The sequence below is a fragment of the Hyperolius riggenbachi genome, chromosome 1 (genome assembly GCF_040937935.1).
Source record: "Hyperolius riggenbachi isolate aHypRig1 chromosome 1, aHypRig1.pri, whole genome shotgun sequence".
In the NCBI taxonomy this organism is placed as follows: Eukaryota; Metazoa; Chordata; class Amphibia; order Anura; family Hyperoliidae; genus Hyperolius; species Hyperolius riggenbachi.
The window spans coordinates 65,723,469-65,746,223 of record NC_090646.1 but is presented as its reverse complement, the minus strand read 5'-3'; the positions used below and the strand labels follow the sequence as shown (position 1 = coordinate 65,746,223).

Genomic DNA, 22,755 nt, shown 5'->3' with positions numbered 1-22,755 from the left:
GGAGATCCGATCCTTTTTATCGAATTGCCGTAAAATTGGATCATTTTATTGTATCGTGTGTGGCCACCTTTAGATATTAGGTTATAAAAATAAGGCTAACTAGTTCAGCAATTATAGGAACCAAATGTAAAGCCTCATCTACACGGGTAGATGAGGCTCAGATCCGGTGGCTCCATTAGCCGCCGGATCGCCTCTTCCGCGTGCCCACCACGTCCCCGCTCGCCGCACGTGCGCCGGATTCGATTCCCCGCTAGCGCCGCTTATCTTCCGCTTGATTCCCTGCCATTGTCCCCTCGCGGGGAGCGAGCAGGGAATCGGCGGTGGGGAGATCCATCCTGTCGGATCTTATCAATCGAGCCGCATTAGCGGCTCGATTGATAAGGAACATCGCCGCCGCATCTACGCGTGTAGATGCGGCTTAAAAATCACAAGCAGAACGCAAATGATGGTGCTATAATGATGCTATGAGGCCTCATTCCCATTGCGTTCCGCTCACCTGTCCGTCCGTGTTGGAATTTTTTAGTGGCGTTTCTTTTTTCTCTCCCAGCACTTGGGTGGGCAATGGGGTTTTGTTTAAAGCGCTTTTCTAACCGCTTTCCTGGGCGTTTTTTTTTTTTTATTCACTCCCTGATGCAAGTCTTTGACCTGGAAAAGAATAAATACAATGTAATCTTACAAACGCTCACGCAATCGCTGCACAAAGCAATTTTGTGAGTGTTTTGCGTTTTTCCTATACCTTCCATTGAGGCGGAATCGCATCAGAAATGGCCCATACAGTGCTTTTCTGAGCGACTCCAAAACAAACCGCTCAGATGTGAATAGACAATCATTGCACAAACGATTTCAGGGCAATTTTGAAAATCGCCAGCGCTTCAAAGAATCTCAAAAATGTCCCTAGTGTGAACGAGCCTTTATTGAAGAAAAGTTACCTACCAATGTACTTGGCTAGTTTGCTGGCATGCTTTACTGGGATCCGTGTGGACAGATCACAGACAAATCATTTCAGCCCCCAGCCTGTGTCTCACAACTACAAGCAAGGGGATGGGGAAGAAAATACAAGCGCTAGTTATATTAGCTAATTTAACTTCTCCAGGACTGCCTAACGCCGATGGGCGTGGCCACAGCAGCAGCTCCAGGACCGCCTAACGCCGATCGACGTCAAGTACTGGGGCTGCAGTTTGCAGGAGATTGGGGGCAGGCTGCGCGCGCATCTGCTGCTCGAGGGGCGGAACTCCGCCCCGCCTTCAGTCTTTGAGCGGCAATTGCCGCTCAGGAGAGTTATAGATGGCGAAACCGCCGTGTAATTAATATGCACAGTGCTGCGATCAGCAGCAGCGCTGTACTGAGGATAGCCGTATGACACGGCTGTCCCCTCCTGAGGCTGGGGAGTGGTCGGCTGTCATGGGCTGAAGACCCCACCAACAGACAGCTCTGTACCCCACCAACAGACAGCTCTGTTGGTGGGGAGAAAGGGGGTGGGGGGATCACTAGTGTGCTATGTTGTGCGCCCCTGCAGCTTGGCCTTGAAGCTGAAGTGGCCAATTTAACTAAACACAGCCTGGTCTTTATGGGGGTTTAGCACTGTGGTCCTGAACTGGTTAAAAGAAAAACAGTAAGCTTCAGCGTGTAGGCATTTGGTGGAGGTTGGATTTTTTTAAAGTAAAAAAGGAGAGAATCCTTCTTAGCATTTCCCATTTTAAGTGTGGCTATTTTGAAGCCAATCCTCATGTCATTTCCTCCCTTACTCTCCTCTGCCTCATTGTGTATGAATTGCCAGCCGTTCACTATAGAAAGTGCATTGTCTTAGCATGAGAAATATTGGCCAATCAGAGCGGGACAGAGGTGTGGGAGGGGAAAACAGGATGGAAAGAGGCTACAGCCAATCAGGCTGCATTAGTTAAGTCTAAGGGAAGGTAGAGCAGCAAAAAAGGACAACCCAGCATGCCCTGCAACTTCCTTTTTGTGTACCAAATTTTGCGTGAGCCAAATAAGAGTCAGGTAAACTGGGGAATGATCATTTATCAACAAGAAAAGTAATAGTGAATTTAACTTTTGGATTGCCCGATTAGCTTTCTTATTACTTGTTTACCAGATAAAAATAAATAATTGATTTTTGATTTAAAGCCTGACAGTTACACTTTGAAGCCTGCATAGACTCAGGCTGACATGGAGATATTTTTGCAGACCCTTCACTGTACACTGCTGGAGTGGGCGGAGGCACTTTGATTCTCAGGGGGTCAGTGCCCCAGTGTGCCACAGTGTAGTGCTACCCATGTTTGCGATTATTCAGATTTAGGAAAATGAGTGAATGTGCAGATCATTTCTTTGCATATGAGGGAAAAGAGCAAATGGAATAGAGGGGCTGCTGCACATGGGTATTATACATGGCAAGGGGAGGCTGTTGTGCACAGATTTTGTGTATAGTAGAAGGGCAGCTGCAAATAGATGGACACAAGAAAGTTTGGAAAGTTGGCCTACTTTAAGGAAGAAGTGAAAACCCAGAACCCCCCCCCCCCCCCCCCCCCCCCAAACATTCCTTATTGCTTTTCACCACAACTAAAGGTCTCCTACTTGCGTACGTATATATATATATATATATATATATATATATATATATATATATATATATATATATATATATTAGCTGATGGCCCGGCGTTGCCCCGGTATGTATTTGGCTGGTGTTGGCTCCGCCCACTTTTTCTAACCCTAACACACAATTACTCAATGACAAAGTTTGTGAGATTTGCAGTCCTTGGCATTAGTAATTTGCATTGAAATGAAACAAATGTGATTGGCTCTGGCTCCCCCCTTTGCTGAATTCGAACCCCGGTCACCCAATGACTAACTGTACCAGGTTTGAGGCTTGTGCCAAGAAAGGCAGCAATCAAATATTCCCCTTGAAAATCGATAGGTGAATTTTGATTGGCTTTTGTAGGCCCCACCCACCTTTCTGAATATTAATCCCAGTCACCCAGTGACCAACTGTGCAAAGTTTGAGATCCCTACCATTAACAGTGTAAGAATGGCTGCAGTTTACATTTTCCCAATGAAATTTGTATTTGTCTCCGCCCACTGATGGGCAAAGACAGTGGGCAGAGACAGCGTTTCTTTGGGTATTTGGCTGGTGTATTTGGCTGGTGTTTTGTACTATGTACCCCTGATTAGTACATAGTACGAAACGCGTTGGGCGGAACCTAAAGACGTGGACTGCTGTCGGCACATGGATTTTACATGCTTATTTTAAAGTGGAACATGTGAGTGCACTACTTTTAAAATGTATATTAAAGTGAGGGTTTTACACTATGGAGATTCCCTTTAGTTATTAGGCTGGTCTGTCTGATGAATGAGACTGCTGTATAAACAGCGCATCAAGCCTGGGAAGCTGAGGAGGTGCAGGAGCCTGGATTAAAAACATATGCTGTTGTTGCTGTCTTATAACCTTGACAGCATAAGGATCAGATGAGAGGCCAAGTGTACCTGTGTGTGAAACAGCGGTTTAGTGGAGGATAGTGAAGTGGAGAGGTTCGATCACTTGTTATCAAACGTATATGCTGTCTGTGATGAGGCAGTCACTATAAAGGGTGAGGAGCTTTGATTCTCGTTGGTGTGATGGGATCACACAGAATATGGAGCTACACATGTTTGGGTGTGAAGAAGACCTTACAGGGTCACGCTATGTTTGTTTTTTTCTCTTGTCTTTTATTTTTATGTTTCATGGAGCATACTGATGTACAGAGGATCAAAAAGGTTGAAGTATATTGAATAAGAGCGCAGTATCCATGGGACGGGTATATTTGGCTAGTGTTGGCTGCACCCACTTTTTCTAACCCTAACACACAATTAATCAATTACTCAATGACCAAGTTTGTTAGCTTTGCGGTGTTTGGCATCAATCATTTGCATTGAAATGAAAGAAATCTGAATTTTGATTGGCTATTGTAGGCTCCACCTACTTTTCTGAATATTAATCCCAGTCACCCAGTAACCAACTGTGCAAAGTTTGAGAACCCTACCATAAACAGTGTAAGAATGGCTGAAGTTTACATTTCCCAGTGAAATTTGTATTTGTCTCTGCCCACTTTTTGGTTATGGGAATAAAAACTATCCTATATGTTATTCCAGGTAATGTACTATGTGTGTGCCAAATTTAATTCAAATCCGATCAGCCATTTCTGTGTGATCGAGTAACAAACATCCAAACATCCAAACTTTTACATTTATAATGTTAATAAGATATATAGAGTATATACAGTGGGTTGCAAAAGTATTCGGCCCCCTTGACGGTTTCCACATTTTGTCATATTACTGCCACAAACATGAATCAATTTTATTGGAATTCCACATGAAAGACCAACACAAAGTGGTGTACACATGATAAGTGGAACGAAAATCATACACGATTCCAAACATTTTTTTTACAAATAAATAACTGCAAAGTGGGTTGTGCATAATTATTCGGCCCCCTTGATCTGAGTGCAGTCAGTTGCCTATAGACATTGCCTGATGAGTGCTAATGACTAAATAGAGTGCACCTGTGTGTAATCTAATGTCAGTACAAATACAGCTGCTCTGTGAGGGCCTCAGAGGTTGTCTAATGGCCCATACTCACAGGCAACTTTTTTGGCCTGTCGCCAGCACACGTGAGCGTGTGCGCGACAGGCCGGCGACAGCTCGTCGCCAGGTCCCTCCGCGTACACACGCAGAAGAGGGACCAGCGGTGCGACGGAAGCTGTCGCCGACATTCTTCCTCCCCCCGCCGGAAGCGCCGTATTCTTTATGAAGGTTGCTGTCGCTAGTCCGCATACTCACGCGGACTAGCGACAGTTGCGGCGGAGTTGCGGCGGCAACTGTCACCAGGCGATTGACCGGGTCAATCGTCTGGCGACATCAGCGACGAGCGACGGTTCGGGGTGCGTGCTCGTGCAACGCCGCATACTCACGGGCGACTTGTCGCCGCAACACGCGTGCGCCGCGTGTTGCGGCGACAATTGTAGCCCGTGAGTATGGGCCATAAGAGAATATTGGGAGCAACAACACCGTGAAATCCAAAGAACACACAAGACAGGTCAGGGATCAAGTTATTGAGAAATTTAAAGTAGGCTTAGGCTACAAAAAGATTTCCAAAGCCTTGAACATCCCATGGAGCACTGTTCAAGCAACCATTCAGAAATGGAAGGAGTATGGCGCAACTGTACACCTACCAAGACAAGGCCATCCACCTAAACTCACAGGCCGAACAAGGAGAGCGCTTATCAGAATTGCAGTCAAGAGGCCCATGGTGACTCTGGACGAGCTGCAGAGATCTACAGCTCAGGTGGGAGACTCTGTCCATAGGACAACTATTAGTCATGCACTGTACAAAGTTGGCCTTTATGTAAGAGTGGCAAGAAGAAAGGCATTGTTAACAGAAAGCATAAGAAGTCCCGTTTGCAGTTTGCCACAAGCCATGTGGGGGACACAGCAACCATGTGGAAGAAGGTGCTCTGGTCAGATGAGACAAAAATTGAACTTTTTGGCCAAAATGCAAAACGCTATGTGTGGCAGAAAACTAACACTGCACATCACTCTGAACACACCATCCCCACTGTCAAATATGGTGGTGGCAGCATCATGCTCGAGGGGTGCATCTCTTCAGCAGGGATAGGGAAGCTGGTCAGAGTTGATGGGAAGATGGATGGAGCCAAATACAGGGCAAACTTGGAAGAAAACCTCTTGGAGACTGCAAAAGAGTTGAGACTGGGGCGGAGGTTCACCTTCCAGCAGGACAATGACCCTAAACATAAAGCCAGGGCAACAATGGAATGTTTTAAAACAAAACATATCTATGTGTTAGAATGGCCCAGTCAAAGTCCAGATCTAAATCCAATCGAGGTGAGGTAGGAGAGTGGGCTCGCACACCAGCTTCTCAGTCGAGCAAGTAGTTGTTTATTAATCCATCATATGTCAGATACACAGCATGACAATTGTTTCGGGGCCATTGTAGGTCCCCTTCATCAGATAAGTGCAAACAAACATTGAGTAAAAAAGTGCACACCCATAAATACTAGTGATACAGGCTCGCCCATAGAAATGGGAACACCCACTCGTTACAACATAAACATGCAGCATACTGGTAAATAAATATCATCAAATGCATATAACACAGGCATCAACATACCTCATGGATGCACAGTGTGATGCTCAATAAACGGGTCTCCTAGCAAACTTTGCTGTATGCATAAGAGCAAAGACATTCGTACTATCAAATCTGTCACTCACCATGAGGTTCAAATCAATTGGCCAGCGTTATCCGTGTGATGCAACTCCCAAAATACAGCCGTTAGGGAGGAGCATCTCCGGCTAGCCCAGTCCAAATCGCCGCAAGATCCAGCAGGACTCACGGAAGCGGAAGGGGCGTGGCCGGGCGATCGCCGAAAAAGATCCAATAAACATTATGTGCAAGCTGCTAATACACAAACCTCGGCCAACGTTGTCGGTGTGAGGCAACTTCATTATAGATAAAAACTTCCCGCTAGCCCGCCCCAACCTGCCGAAAGACCCAACAGGACTCACATACGCGGAAGGGGCGTGGTCTAGCGTGCCGCCGCACAAAGTTCAGAAAACGCAACATCGCTCTGCGCATGGCAATAGAGCGTGTGAAGACAAAAGGCGATGAGTGACAGATTTGATAGTACGAATGTCTTTGCTCTTATGCATACAGCAAAGTTTGCTAGGAGACCCGTTTATTGAGCATCACACTGTGCATCCATGAGGTATGTTGATGCCTGTGTTATATGCATTTGATGATATTTATTTACCAGTATGCTGCATGTTTATGTTGTAACGAGTGGGTGTTCCAATTTCTATGGGCGAGCCTGTATCACTAGTATTTATGGGTGTGCACTTTTTTACTCAATGTTTGTTTGCACTTATCTGATGAAGGGGACCTACAATGGCCCCGAAACAATTGTCATGCTGTGTATCTGACATATGATGGATTAATAAACAACTACTTGCTCGACTGAGAAGCTGGTGTGCGAGCCCACTCTCCTACCTCACCTACAAGTATTGGATGTTTGCTTAGCATCCAGGACTCAGCACCCTACTTTTGAAAACGGAAAGGTGTGCCGCTCCTACCCTTGTTGCTAAATCCAATCGAGAATCTGTGGCAAGATCTGAAAACTGCTGTTCACAAACGCTGTCCATCTAATCTGACTGAGCTGGAGCTGTTCTGCAAAGAAGAATGGGCAAGGATTTCAGTCTCTAGATGTGCAAAGCTGGTAGAGACATACCCTAAAAGACTGGCAGCTGTAATTGCAGCAAAAGGTGGTTCTACAAAGTATTGACTCAGGGGGCTGAATAATTACGCACACCCCACTTGGCAGTTATTTATTTGTAAAAAATGTTTGGAATGATGTATGATTTTCGATCCACTTCTCATGTGTACACCACTTTGTGTTGGTCTTTCACGTGAAATTCCAATAAAATTGATGCATGTTTGTGGCAGTAATGTGACAAAATGTGGAAAACTTCAAGGGGGCCAAATACTTTTGTAACCCACTGTATATATATATATATATGTAGGGCTCACTTGGCTTAGTGTGAAAAAAGGACAGAGAGGGAATAAGTAGAGATGTTTCCAAAAAAGTATCTTCAGCAATATCCTGAGCCAAAAAACACAGGCAACCATAGAATGTATGTGAGAAAGGAGGTTGTTTTTAGAGGGGAAGGGAGCTCTGACCAGAGTGGGGGCGCTATTTCAGTGTTTGCCATAGGCTCTATATTACCCAGATACGCCCCTGCCGTTCACACTCAGGAACACAAAACTTGATCGCACATTCGCAATCATCTAGCGATGGTGATTTTTGGTTGCGGTATTCTTATGATTTTTCGGCGATTGCGTTTAACGATTCTCTCTAGTGAATAAGAATTGTGTGTGAAAATGCTTTATGTAGCATTTTTATGATCGTTGGAAATGGCAAACTTGCTGCAATCTGTGCAGTGTGAGTAATCCCATAGAATTACTTGTGCAGCAGTGCTTTTCTCCTCGCTAGCGATCAGCAAAGCGCAAATCGCGGGCAGAAAGCGCCTGTGTGTGAACCTAGCCTAAAACCATAAGCATGCTGGTACCTGCAGTTCCACAGTACACCGAAATCCAGAAATTATACATTCATAATCAATATAGCTGAAGTCTTGAAAACAGCAGCCCAGCATCTGTTTGAAGGTAATAGAAAATCTGAAAAACACAACCTAATTAATCACCATGGAACCCACAGGTCTTCCAGGAGATCATTAGCTGCAACATTTGCTGTAGCAATAACAAAGTAACGATCACGGCAGGTTAAATAGGATCAGATGTTATTTCTCTTTCTTAAGAAAATAAAAAAGAAACCTATTTGCACACAAAGAACAAAATAAAGGCTTTGATCTGATCGTGTCCATAGTAGTAAAGGAACACAGGCTCTCTGCCGCCCCCCGCTGGCCACAAAGAAGAAGGCAGGAGCATTCCAACGACTTATCAGAGAGTAGCAATGAAAGGAGGCGGGGAGGAGACCTGCCAAAGTGAATGAAACACAGCCAGGGGAGGCTTGTCTCATCCATTCAGTCTGAGCCTTTGCTTTCTTTCTTTTTTTTTTCTCCTCTTGCAAACAACTCTGGCTGAGCGCACTGCACAGGATTGCCATGGAGAGGGGAACCAGCCAGACGTCCTCTGCATCACTTTCCAATGCTGCTGGTGCACCCATAACACTAATGTACCTTGAAGCATCCTCAGGAGGACCTGCTGCAGTTGCTCTGTGCTGCTGTTGAGTGTTGACATCAGATAAGGATCTTCAAACACAATGACACTGACGGGAGGAGGACCAATTCACTGAAAAAAAAAGTTTTTGAAGCTACTCAGATTCACCTTCTTGCATGAGAGATCCTCATCGCAACCACTGAGGTTCGAGCATGAGGTCCCCAGGAGAGGTTGCTAAGCTGGGATTTGGCGCAGGAGCTGATGTTCTGGACACCTGGGTGGTAGAATGCCTCACCATCAACCTCCAACAGTGAGATCTGCCACTTTCATGGAGAGGAGATTGGATTAACATGACTTGGACGGAGCCCACCAATGAGAGCCTATGGTGGAACCAATCGGAGGGTTACCTGCCAGGTGGGAACTGGACTGAGAATGGCACCTCCCTGGCAGGATCTCTGGACCTGCAGGCTCTCAGCGTGGGCATCGTCTTGGCAGTTTTCATCCTGTGTGCCATCGTTGGCAACATCCTGGTCATCCTGTCTGTGGCATGCAACAGGCAACTCCAAACCGTTACCAACTACTTCATCATTAACCTGGCCATCGCTGACCTGCTGCTGAGTACCACGGTGCTGCCCTTCTCTGCCACCCTGGAGGTGCTGGACTCATGGGTCTTCGGCAGGATCTTCTGCGACATCTGGGCTGCCGTGGACGTCCTGTGCTGCACTGCCTCCATCATGAGCCTGTGTGTCATATCCATAGATAGGTACGTAGGGGTGAAACACTCCCTCAAGTACCCAACTATCATGACTGAGAAGAAGGCTGTGGTCATCATCGTGGTTCTGTGGTTGTCCTCCATGGTCATCTCCATTGGACCACTGCTGGGGTGGAAGGAGCCTCCACCACCAGATGATAGCCAGTGCACCATCACTGAGGAACCAGGCTATGCCCTCTTCTCATCCCTCTTCTCCTTCTACCTGCCTCTAATGGTCATCCTCATCATGTACTTCAAAGTTTACATCGTGGCCAGGAGGACCACTAAGAGCTTGGAGGCGGGGGTCAAGAAGGAAAGGAACAAGTCCATGGAAGTTGTTCTCAGGATCCACTGTAGAAGTTTAGGGGAGTCCAACGCCAATGCCAGGAGCAAGGGGCACACTTTCCGGAGTTCCCTTTCTGTCAGGCTGATCAAGTTCTCCAGAGAAAAGAAAGCGGCCAAAACGTTGGCTATTGTGGTGGGGGTATTCATCCTGTGCTGGCTCCCCTTCTTCATTGTGCTGCCATTAGGTGAGTGAGTGGCCAGCATCCTGGACCCCCCTTGCATTCCCCCTCTCTGTCGTGGCTTCATTCCACAATGGTGCTTTACAACTTGTTGCTTTGTTGTTGTATTGAGGTTGCTTTTGTTGTAGTGGTCATGGCAGTGTCCGCATTGGTGCTGTTTTGTAGCTGCCTGTTATTATGATACTGAAGCAGTTGATGATGTTTGTGTTTCTCCTTGCTGCAATTATCATTTCGTGCTATAGACTTACTTTTTTAACGACTCTTGGCTCAAAAGAAAAATATTTGAAGTTTTTGTAGAGCTGTCAAAATTGCATATTTATCAAGTTAAGGAACTGTTAAACAAGGTGACTAAAAGTGTCCACTCATGATACAATCTGGATTGTACAATCTTTCCAAATCTATGTAGTAATAGATTAAACCTCAATATACTTTGAATAATTACTTTTAGGCACCCCTGATATGTTACATAGAAGTGGTGAAATTGTACAATCAAGATTGTATCATTTATTGTACCATTAGTGGCCACCTTTACACAACCGTTTTGCAGGACTGTGCTGGACTATTCTAGCAAGGCATGTTCACTGGTTACAAACAATGTGAATTCTACTTTTAATGAATGCATTTTTAAAGGACACCCGAGGCGAAAATAAACTAATGAAATAAATTATTGTATCTATCCTCCTTCTCCTAAAAATGACTTTTAAGATATTCCACAGTTTTATTTTATATTTAAATCTACTTTCTAAGTTTTTACTGTTTTATTGTTTTGCTCAATGACACAATCATTGAAGTATGCCAGAGCTAAAATCTATAAACTATTGAACCTTTTTATCTCTTTCCTGCTCTCAGAAGCCATTTTCTGCTAGGAAAGTGTTTTACAGTTGTAATTTCTTATCAGTGAGGCTCACACTGTAGTTACTTCTTGTCTGAGTCAGGACTGAGTCAAACTCTTACATACCTGATATTTAACTCTTTCAGGCAGATAAAGAAAAAAAGGAACACAGCATAGTTATTTATGTGCTTGGAACTGTACATACACATGTCTATCTCATCATGTCACATCACCTCGGGTATCCTTTAATTGTATCATTAATGAACACCTGTAACCGATAAAGGTGAAGGCTGCCATAGCTGGCCTTTTGAAATATGATAATTTCCTGGCTGTAGGCTGAATCGCTGACTATACTATATTCTGAGCCACTTGCCTGGAACAAGTATAAACAGGTGAGGTGTCCTGACTCTCCTCTCAGCCTCTGGATCTGCATACTTGTTCCAAAGGGATCTATTATAGCCATAGGATGAGCACCAAGTGTTCTATTGCCATTGCCAATACTGGGGGCAGAAAAGAGGACAGATCCCCAGATTAGATACTTTATTTAAAGGGATCCAAGCAGCTCCTGGCTTCAAATAGCTGCAAGGGCTGCCATTGTTCAGAAGCTCACTCCCCTGCTATTTTACAACTGCTATTATCCAGGCTAGGTGTGAAATTCTTCAACTGTAACTGATGTTTTCTGTTTGAAGTACAATGGGGGTTTGTTTGTGGTCAATTAAGTCTAAAGAGGTGATTTCTGTCTTCCACCATCTCCTGCTCAGGGACAGCAGATCCTTTTGTGCACGGACAGAGTGGCTAATTTAACCCTTAGATGTAAAAAAATGAGGTAAAATGAATTTTTTTTTTAATAATAAACCACATTTTTAGAATGTATTTTTAATTTGCTATAGAGCTGCCCTGGGTGGTAAAAATGATGCTCGGTTCACTTTAAAGGACTTACGAGGCCAAGTCCATCAAAAAAAAAAAAAAAAAAGTTAGCTACCTTGCTCAGCTTGTAAGGCACGGAGGACGCCGTCCGCGCCCTCCGTGCCGTTCCGCCTGGTCCCCGCCGCTGCACAGCCCCCCGAACGGTCCCCGACCGCGCGGCCCGGGTCGGGCTCCCCAGCCCTTACCAAGATGGCCGGCGGAGCTGGCCGCGGCTGCGCAGTCCGCATAGCCGCCAGTGCGGCTGCGCAGCTCTAAGGCCAACCCCCCGATCCACGCAACAGTAGCGTGGATCGGGGGGTTGGCCTTAGAGCTGCGCAGCCGCACTGGCGGCTATGCGGACTGCGCAGCCGCGGCCAGCTCCGCCGGCCATCTTGGTACAGGCTGAGGAGCCCGACCCGGGCCGCGCGGTCGGGGACCGTTCGGGGGGCTGTGCAGCGGCGGGGACCAGGCGGAACGGCACGGAGGGCGCGGACGGCGTCCTCCGTGCCTTACAAGCTGAGCAAGGTAGCTAACTTTTTTTTATTTTTTTTGATGGACTTGGCCTCGTAAGTCCTTTAAAGACTATATTTTGTACTGAATGTTTTGCCTGTGCAGAATACATTCTCCCCTACATATTCCTAACCCTGCTTGCAAGCTGCAATACACTTGTGTCTATGTTTTGGGCTTCTGTTTTAAAATGCAAGCATATCATTACCGATGTTTACATTACAAAAGTGAGCCAGGAGCAGCCCATAAGCTCTTGTGTGTGTGGATGTCATCAGCACAGGGATGTTCTTCTAAGCAGTTAAAGCAACAGAAGAAAAGCAGCACAGAAGAAAAACACAGAGAAATGCTCCCTGTATGTATTTAGAGCCTGTCTAATTCCCTCTCATCTGTGAATAATCACCATTGTAATTTGATCTCTCAGTCGTGTCAGCTAGCTGTCTCGGCAGAGCAGCTAATTGGTAAACGCAGGATGTCAACCCGATGTCTGCTTCCATGAATTCCGGAAGTGATAACACTGCAGATTTATTGCATGATTTGTATCGGCTGTAACAAATACATGTTTTTTTGTTTAAAGCTTATTATGCTGTTAGGTATTGTATGGTTTAGAGCAGAGAGGAAGTTCTGAGTTCAGATCTGCCTAATTTGTGTCTGTAGAATAGAAGTGGTGAGGATAGCTTCAAACAACATTATTCAAGTGGAGATCAGTACAGACTGCAGTTCGTTTACTATCAGTATAAGCACAGTTTCGGGATTGGTTTACACTGCAACACAAAACGGACAGTTTTTTTTTTTGTCTGTTTTGCCAGAATGGAAAACTGACAGTCGATGGATCCTATTTACAGTCAATGGGAATAATTAAAAAAAAAAAAAACAAGTAAAAAACAGCAAGATACTTACCTAAGGAGAGGGAAAGCTCTTGGTCCTAGAGCCTTCCCATTCCTCTTATGGTCCCCTTGTTGCATCGCTAGCTTCCTCGTTTGAACTCCCGCCTCGGGGGACCAGGGCCGGGCCGAGGCATAGGCTGGAGAGGCTCCAGCCTCAGGGCACAGTGTAGGAGGGGGCACACAATTCATTCAGCTGTCATTCCTAATTGTGTATGAAGCAGAAAGAAATAAGAAAAGGGGATACATAGCAGTGACTGCAAGCCAGATAACTAGATATTAAGGTGTTGGGGAGGTTGTGGACCCTGTGGCTCTCTTAGTCTAATAGCAATCAGTGTGTGCCGGCTGGGGTGGGAGGGATGGAGGGGCGCACTTTGATGTCTCAGCCTTGGGTGCTGGAGGACCTTGTCCCTGCTCTGCCGGGGGACTTCAGAATGAGAGTCCTCCTGCGCAGTATGGTGCTCCCGAAGACCTCTGCGGCACAGAGAGAGCAGTATTTGACCAAATTGGTTAAATATTGCTACCGGGGAGCCAACGCTGGAACCGGGACCGAGAGAGGAGGTGGAAGGTTCTATAGGGCCCAGAGCCTTCCTTCTCCTTAGGTAAGTATCTAACTGTTTTCTTTTTTTTTATGATTCCCATTGACTTTAAAAGCATCCGTTCACCACACTTGTCAGTCTGGAGCGGATGCATTGTATCTGTTGCAGTAACGCCAATACAAAGTTGCGACCTGCACGATTTTTCTGGACAAGCTAGCTGAAGCATTTCCCATTGTAAAAATTGGGGGGGGGGGGGGGGGGACACTCGTCAGAGCAGACCCTGCACTCTCCGCTCTGGTAGGCCATTGTTGATCTGGCTTTCATGTGATACGATCAGGCGCAAACGTTTGTTTATCATGCGCAGTAATGCTTTGCACGTGCAAAGTGCCACAGGCGGCAGACCGCGTGATAACTGCTGTGATAGCGGTTATCACGCTTTTGTGAATCAACCCCTTTGTGTTCTTTTTTGGGAGGAAATTACTATTGTGTATTTTTTACAGGGAAATGCTGCCAATGATGTGTATTAATGGGCTAACTGCTGTTTAATTATGCACATTTTTGTAGTGTGATTTTTGCAAATGGGATGACCCACAAAGGGGTACATGGGCTGAAAAGGTTGAGAGCCACTTGCCTTACATAATATACGGGTGCCACTGCGCTGGGTGGAAGCCCCTGAATTGTTTTTTTTAACACATCACACTATGTGCTGTTTTATGCTCTCTCGCATGTGAACAGCCAAGGTAGAGTCACAAGGTCAAGAGGACCTACACACTGTTCAGAGACTCCTAAGCAGAGCAGGATCATCTACCAGGCAATCTAGGCAGGTGCTTAGGGCCTAGTGGGTGTCAAGGGGTCCAACTGCCACTTTCTCTGACCTCTCTTCACTTCAGCTTACCAAAAAAGGCCCCCTACTCTACTGCATTGCCTCGGGCCCCATTACATCTTAACCCATCTCTGCTGTTATGGGCAATGTATTATTCCATTGGAAGCACACTATATTGCAATGCACATAGTGTGATCTTTTCTGTGTGTGTGTTGTGGGAGCAAGTACAACTACCCTGTGCCAACCCTCATTGTGTTTGAAGCAGAGAGAAATAAGAAAAAGGGATACATAGCAGTGACTGCAAGCCAGATACCTAGAGATTAAGGTATTGCGGGGGTGGGGGCCCTGGGATGCCTCTTAGTGTAATAGCAATCAGTGTGTGACGGCTGGGATGGGAGGGATGGAGGGGCGCACTTTGGTGTCTCAGCCTTGGGTACTGGAGGACCTTGTCCCGGCTCTGCAGTCAGGTGTGTGATAGGTCCGAATATAACAATAATCAGAAATGAGGAAAGGCCAAGGCGGACAATCTGGTTTATTATTAGATATAAAATTTTCGCAGTAAAAAAAAAAATGTTTGTGCTAATTGTTTTCATTTCTAGACCTGGTTTATTTTTAGATCTGAGTGATGATGATTATCCTTAATTGCTTCTTCTAACCACACAAGACGTTTCCACTTCTACTGTATCTCCGCATCCTCCTGGGAGACGTATGAAAGTTTCTTGACCCAGAGTCCCTTTATTTTTAACAGAATTTTGTGTTTATTGTGATTGGCCGCTCTTCATAGTATTGGAGTAACACTGCCTGGGGGAGAGGGGGAGGAAAAAAAGACCCCCTCTTGCTTCAGCTTGTACACAGGAGGTTGCAGATGCACCCAGCCAAAACCCCAGCGTGCCCTTTGATTGTGTAAATATCCATCTTCTTCCCAGCGTGACCCAGGCCAGTGTTACACAACAGGTTGTAGAGAAAGTGTTATCTCCCCCCCTCCCCTTACTCTGCTGCTCGACAGACTGGCCTTTATGAAAGCTGCTTCAGCTTCTCTGATCCGGGGCACCGCTAATAAGTAGGTTTGGCACGGAGGAATGTTCTGTGCTCTTTCCTGGCAGCAGGATGTGGTGTGGAGGCTCTCACACAGCTGATGTTAATCCTCTGGAGTTGTTATAAGCCTGACATGGGTATTTTCTTTATGAACCATTAACACCTCTAGCAGGGCCGGGCCGAGGCATAGGCTGGAGAGGCTCCAGCCTCAGGGCGCAGTGTAGGAGGGGGCGTACAATTCATTCAGCTGTCATTCCTAATTGTGTATGAAGCAGAAAGAAATAAGAAAAGGGGATACATAGCAGTGACTGCAAGCCAGATAACTAAATATTAAGGTGTTGGGGAGGTTGTGGGCCCTGTGGCCCTCTTAGTCTAATAGCATTCAGTGTGTGACAGCTGAGGTGGGAGGGATGGAGGGGCGCACTTTGGTGTCTCAGCCTTGGGTGCTGGAGGACCTTGTCCCTGCTCTGACCTCTAGCACGGCGCACAAAGTACTAATCTAGGACCTGTTTTGGATTCATTAAAAAGGAACTTTAACCCAGGGTTGAACTTCATTCTAATTGGTAGCCGATATACCCCCTTTGCCATGAGCAATGTTAGGCCCGGTTCACATTAGCGGTGGCCGTCCGGAATCGCCGTGCCGGAGCCGGACCGCTTGCAGAACGGACGGAACGGGCGCACGGCAATAGCAATGAAAGCCTATGCGTCCGTTCACATGCGTCCGTTCTGCCGGACCGGAGCCGGACCGGTTCCGGACCGGATCCGGACTCCGGCGTCCGTTCCAACATGCGCTATTTTTTGGTCCGGCTCCTCCGGCAGCCGTATCCGGAGCGGAGCCGGACTGCACCATCCGGCCAATACAAAGCAATGAGAGCCGGAGAGCGCACAACACACTGGCTACAAAAACCGGACGTTCTACCCCACTTCCTATGCATTTTGGATGGGGACCACATGGGCCCAGCGTTCAAAGAGTGGGGCAGCAGCGATTTCATGCTGGAGCTCGTTTTGGCAGCAACATGTCTGATGTCTGATAACGAGGAGGCGAACAACAGGAAGGAGAGAATTCCCAGGTTTACGAGTAAAAAATGCCTGGATCCATGGTCCCAACTGCAGTCTCTGTATCCACGGATGGTCTCCACACGTCCACCTGTCTCCAACAATGACCCCAGACCCTTCTGCTGACCTCCCAGACCCCAGGTATTTACAGGATGGTATCTCCTTAAGAAACCGGATCCGGACCGCAACCGTGTTCACACCGCACGGAAACCGGATGCAAACGGACCGGATCCGGACCGGATCCGGATAGGAACCGTACGGATCAGGTCCGGTCCGGCTCCGGTGCGGTCCGGACATCCGGTGCGGTTTTGACAAAACCGCAAGTGTGAACGGGGCCTTAACCTTTTCTCAAATAGAACACCAAGAGCATCTCTGTATGGCTGATATTGAGGTGAAACCCATCCCACAATGTGATGTCATTGCCATGGTCGGTGGCCCTGACAGTTTCCTGTCTGTGCACCTTGATGCATTGTGGGGAAAAAAGGCTGTTTCCAACTGCCAAGCAAGCAGTATCTCCCTCCGTGCATATACAGGTAGTCCCCGGGCTAACAAATGAGATTGGGGCTGTAGGTTCGTTCTTAGCCTAAATGCGTTCTCAAGTCGGAACACTGTGTAATCTCTCTGTCCCCTTTACCTCCACTATGCCCCCCCCCCCCCCACTGCACCCTGTGATTGTCCTCCTTTGTGTCACCTCTGTTCCCCTGTGCCTCCAGTCTCCCCCTCTGTGCCACCTCTGCTGCCCCCTTCACCCTCACTGCATCACCTCTGCCCCCCTGTTTCATCAGCAAAATGTTATTTTACCTAGTTTACAAAACATTTCTTCTTTACATTTTTTAAATGTGATTTTCTCAAAAACTAAAAGGTCTTTTTTGAAAAATGCTTGTTTTTTTTTATACTTGATCCCACAGAAACAAATTTCACATTTTTGGGCTGTTCATATCTGCGGGTTTCAGGGGCGTAACAATAGACCCTGCAAGGGATGCAGCTGCAGGGGGGCCCAGAAGCTGCAGGGGCCCTGTGGGGGGAGAAGTTTATTTTCCCTGTCCTCAGAGACTGACAACTAAGGGCATGGAGAGAAAAAAAATTCTGCTCTCTACACAATTTTTCTAATGACTGCATCTGCTCACCCACTAATAAGGAATTATACAAAGTTTTGCAGACAAAGATTTGTAGACAGGCCCTATTCAGTGTTCAGCAGGGTCAGGGGGGGCCTCATCCAAAGTTTTGCAGGGGGGCCCAGTGAGTTCTAGTTACAACACTGGCGGGTTTGCTCGGAAGTCGGGTATTCGTAAGTCAGGGACTCACTGTGTATATGTACACACTACTATCTTTTTGTTAAAGTTCCTCTTTACTATTGTCAGGCTCGGTTCAAATTTGAGCAGAGGTGTTCTGTCCATTCTGCATCCGCATGCAGCTAATTCCCCCCATTCCTTGCTCACCTGTCCTGCCACTGCCGCCGCTTGGTCCCGCGGCTCGTTCCTTCCACAGATTGGAGGCCAGTAGATGCATGCGGCTCTCCATAGGCTGCAGCAGGCCAATTCTCCTTAGCAACAGGGAGAATTTTCATTGGTTCAACATTGCTGTTGCTGAGGATTCCCATTGGTCTTTTGCAGCCCAATGGAGATTGTCATGCTTCTGCCGGCCACTGGGCTGTGTACAAGGGACCAAACGGCAGCGATGGACGGTGGAACGCGTAAGTATGACTTCACGGCCGTGACGGGATGAGGGTGAAACAGGCAACGTGGATGTGACGACTAGCCTAGTGAGAGCGGACATGTTTCTCAGTTTAGCAGTACTTGTGGCAGGAGTGGCTATGGTAATGGGGCGGCGGGTGAATCATACAGGCTGGTATATGACTCATCAACAACACACAGAAGTATTATGTATGAACAAGAGTGAGATCCCCTGGGGTGGTGGGTGATGCATGTGAATGCTGAAACAGCCTCCAGCCAGATATAAGTTTCTAGACATGCCTAAGGGTTTAAATTGTGTTTTACTGCAACCATGGCAACAGGTACAATCGCACACACGGTCACTGTCTATGCTGTTATCGCGCATTGCTTTCTAACCCCCCTCCCCAAATGATGCTGCTGCCCCATATTCTTATTCTTCTACTTCTGCAATGACGGTAGTTTAGCCAACTTATTCTTAGATCTCCTCCTCAGAGTCCGGTACTGCTGGGCGCGATGGAGAAACGTGATGATGTCATTGCGCCAAACTTTCAAGTCACAAGCATTTGAGAGGTCAAATGTGGTACAAAGCGCTACAGTATGTGCATGCTATGCCAGATCTGTGTGAGAATGCCACTGCGACATGCGATTACCCTTTTTTTCCTTTAAAAAATAATTTTTAAAGGACCACTGTTGCACAAAAATACAAAAATAATACAATTTCAAAACATGTGTACAAAAAGTGTTTTTCTTTCACAGTAAAAGGCTATGTATATTACTTTTCTCCTATGTTCCTGTCACTTACAGTAGGCAGTAAAAATCAGACAGATTTGCCAGGTTGTGAACTAGCCTATCTCCTCTTGGGGGATTCTCAGGGGTTTCTTTATCAATAAAAGCACATACTGAACAGCAGTTGCTCAGTCTGGCATCTTTGTATAGTTCCTTTCCAAAGATTGCTTTTGTAAAGAATAAAGGAGATACTGAGAATCACCCATTAGGAAATGGACTAGTCCAAAACATGTCAGAGCTCTCAGATTTTACTGCCTGTTGTACACAACACAGGAGAAAACTAATATATAGTGCATTTTAAAGCAGCAAGGACAGCCATACTATCCCAGGGGGAAAACACATATATAAGTAGATAAATACTTGTTCTACTTAGATAACATATTTATTGTACTGTCCACATTTTAATTTCAGTGAATTTTATACAGCAAATAAAGAGAATACTGTTCCAGGCATTTTCCATCTTTGCTGCCTCTGACTGAAGCCAATTTTGATGCCATTTCCTCCTTTACTTTACACTGAAACTGCACTGTCATACCTAGCTTGCTTTGTAAACACATGTGAGCACAGCATAGATCAAATTTCGGCAGCTTCTGCAGAGAGGCGAGGTGTATTTCCCTTCTCATCCTTCTGTCACTTTGAACTGCCTTCAGCCTATCAGTAAGAAGCAGGAATGTGGGAGGACAGGTATCCTGCTTTAATCTAGGAGAAATGTACTTTTTATACTGTAAGTACGTGTACACATGGATTTTAGATGTTACAGTTTTTCTCGATAGTGGTCCTTTGAAGAAAACCTGAACTGAAAATTAAAAGTTAAAATAAGCATACACAAGTCATACTTGCCTCCTATGTAGTCTACTCCTCAATCTCTGTCTCCTCTCCTGCGTCCTGTCTGTCCACTGTGATTAATGGAATTATCTGTCCTCCATATTGAAAATGGCCATTACCCCATAACAGCTTTCTGGTCAGCACACTGTTAAACTGTAATATCACCCATTAGAGCCATAGGGAAACATGGACATTACCTGGCACATCAGTCCTCTCAGCGATAACTGACAGCAACTGATATATAACTGAAAGCAACTGCTATATTTCAGTTCTGACAAAATATTGTCAGAACTGGAAGGGATCAGGGATGAGCAGAAACTATGCCAATGCGCATCTACGCATCGTAGTTCGTAGCTGAAGTTTCAAAACTACGCCTACGAATTTACGCGTAGCGAAGTACCACTACGCGTAGCTTACGCCCACTATGCGTAGTTAACATGTGTATTGCGTAGTGAACTACGAATGTGTTACTCACGGCTAAATTTCCGCGTGCGATTGCATGCTTACAAATTTATGCGTTGGAAAGGGGAATGTATGCATAGAAGAGTTCCCGGTATAAGCATTTAAGGAGGAATTAATGTGTACATTTTTCTGCAAGCGGGCAGAAGCATCCGCATACACTACGCTTCGCACTACACGTAATTGCGTATTTTAACGTGTAGTCTACGAAATGCATACGAAGCTAATATTTGATTTCAAAGTCGTAGTTTGGCGAAGCGTAATTGTGTAAAACTACGCGCAGTTGACTGACTATGACCATCCCTGGAAGGGATCATTGTCAGAAGAAGAGCTTCTGAGAGGAACTGATGGCAAGGTAACTACGCAATGTCCGTTTGAAGTTACCTTGTGTTTATTTTAAAACATTTTACTCAGTTCAGGTTCCCTTTAATAATGGACCATTTAAATGGTAACTGCTGTGCTGAATGATAATTTTGCACCATCCTAGTGCATTTGTAGTATATCTGTGACCGCACACCAGAAGGCGTATCAGAGGCTCGCCGCCATAGCATAGATTGGCTATACATCCTTTTAATGTTATGATATGGACACTAGGTGAACTTTGCTGAGTTTGTTCTATGTGAGGAGTGGTGGCGGTCTCCTCTTTGTGACACAGCATGGACTTCTGAGCACTCCAAGAATTTTAAGAATCCTGTTTGATGTGTCAGTCACAGCAGTGGGCGGAGCTGATGATCCAATTGTGGTGTCCTTACAAGTTTGAGTAACTGGTGAACACCTCTCTATTCCACAAGTTCGCTGCAGTGCTGGACCTGGGCAGCAAGTCCACAATCATTAAGAAAGGAAAGGGTGGTCTGCACTTGTCAGCACGACAAACTTTATTAATAGACGTATCCAATAACACCTACAGCAGACATCAAGGCTGACATGTTTCGGACGTCAGTCCTTACTCATAGTCCTTACGAGTTTGTTGTAGTGCTCATATTTATTGGTTGTATAATACATTACTTTTTTTACGCACTACATTAACACTTGTGTGTTCAGTCACATTTCTTGCAGTCGTTGCAATGTATGGTGGCTGGATAGTGTAATGGTTAAGGGCTCTGCCTCTGACACAGGAGACCTGGGTTCGAATCTCAGCTCTGTCTGTTCAGTAAGCCAGCACCTATTCAGTAGGAGACCTTAGGCAAGTCTCCCTAACACTGCTACTGCCTATAGAGCATGCCCTAGTGGCTGCAGCTCTGGCGCTTTGAGTCCGCCAGGAGAAAAGTGCAATAAAAATGTCTTTTGTTTGTATATAGTTGTCTTTTATGAAATCCTTTTTTTAGCCCCCTCCACAAAGGTAAACATTTCAAAGCCAAATTTAAAGTGGACCTGCACTTTTGCACAAGACAGATGGAAAACAAAGAGAAACGCACCCTGTATATATTTAGAGAGTTTAGCTAATTCCTCCACATCTGTGAGTAATCACAACTTTAATTTGATCTCTCAGCTGTGTCAGTTGGCTGCCACGGCAGAGCAGCTAATTTGTAAACCTCTATGCCCTTCTACCATTTTTGTGTGTCGCACACTATACGCGCTGCTGAAATGCGCACACAGTGGCTATAGTCTTAACGAGGCCTGAAAGTTATTATGCTGTTACTTTTCTTATAGAGCAGAGAGGAAGTTCTGAGTTCAGGTCCGCTTTAAAAGCAAACATGAAGTGTCAGTAAACTTATGAGATACTTATGCTTTGACTGCACAGATAAAGCACTGGTTTATCTACCCTTAGGGCCCGTTCACACTGCACGCGTTTCCAGCCGCGTTTTGGAAACGCGTGCAGGTGGCCAAAACGCACGACATCAGACATTGCATAGAGTGCAATGTCTGATGTTCACACTGCATGCGTTCCGGACCTGTGCGGTCCGGGGACGCATGCTGCACGCAGATTTTGCAAAAACGCGTGGCTGTCCCATTCACTTTCAGTGATGGGGTCAGCCACGCAACGCACACAAACGCGGATGGCCATGCGTTCGTACGCGTTGCGGTCCGCACGCGTTTCCGCACGCATGGCCATCCGCATTTCTGATCTGAACGGGCCCTTACTATAAAAATGAATACTATATGTAGATGTTTAGCTCATTGTGACACATGTCACTTCAGGATCCCGTTAAAGCAGACCTGAACTCAGAACTTCCTCTCTGCTCTAAAAGATAAGCAACAGCATAATAACCTTTATAGAAAAATGTTTCCTTGTTACAGCTTATAGAGTACATTCAAAGATGCTGCAGTGTAGTTACTTCCTGGTTTGCTGGGAGCACAGAAGGGGTTAACCTCCTGCGTTTACATATTAGCTCACAACTCGGTAGACTTGGCAGGGGGCTCAAATTACACCTTCTCATTACTTGCTTAGAAGGGAGAATTAGACAGGCTGTTCTCTATAAACACACACAGGGTGGATGT

General features: G+C 46.0%; 1 protein-coding gene across 1 annotated transcript in view; it reads left to right on the top strand.

The window, feature by feature from the left end:
- The first annotated feature begins 8,537 nt into the window (after positions 1-8,537).
- ADRA1D (adrenoceptor alpha 1D) overlaps positions 8,538-22,755 on the top strand; it is a 226,818-nt gene continuing 212,600 nt past the window's right edge. The window contains exon 1 of the mRNA XM_068274923.1: positions 8,538-10,000. Coding sequence (XP_068131024.1) covers positions 9,070-10,000 — 931 coding nt within the window. The 5' untranslated portion in view covers positions 8,538-9,069. The remainder of the gene's footprint in view (positions 10,001-22,755) is intronic.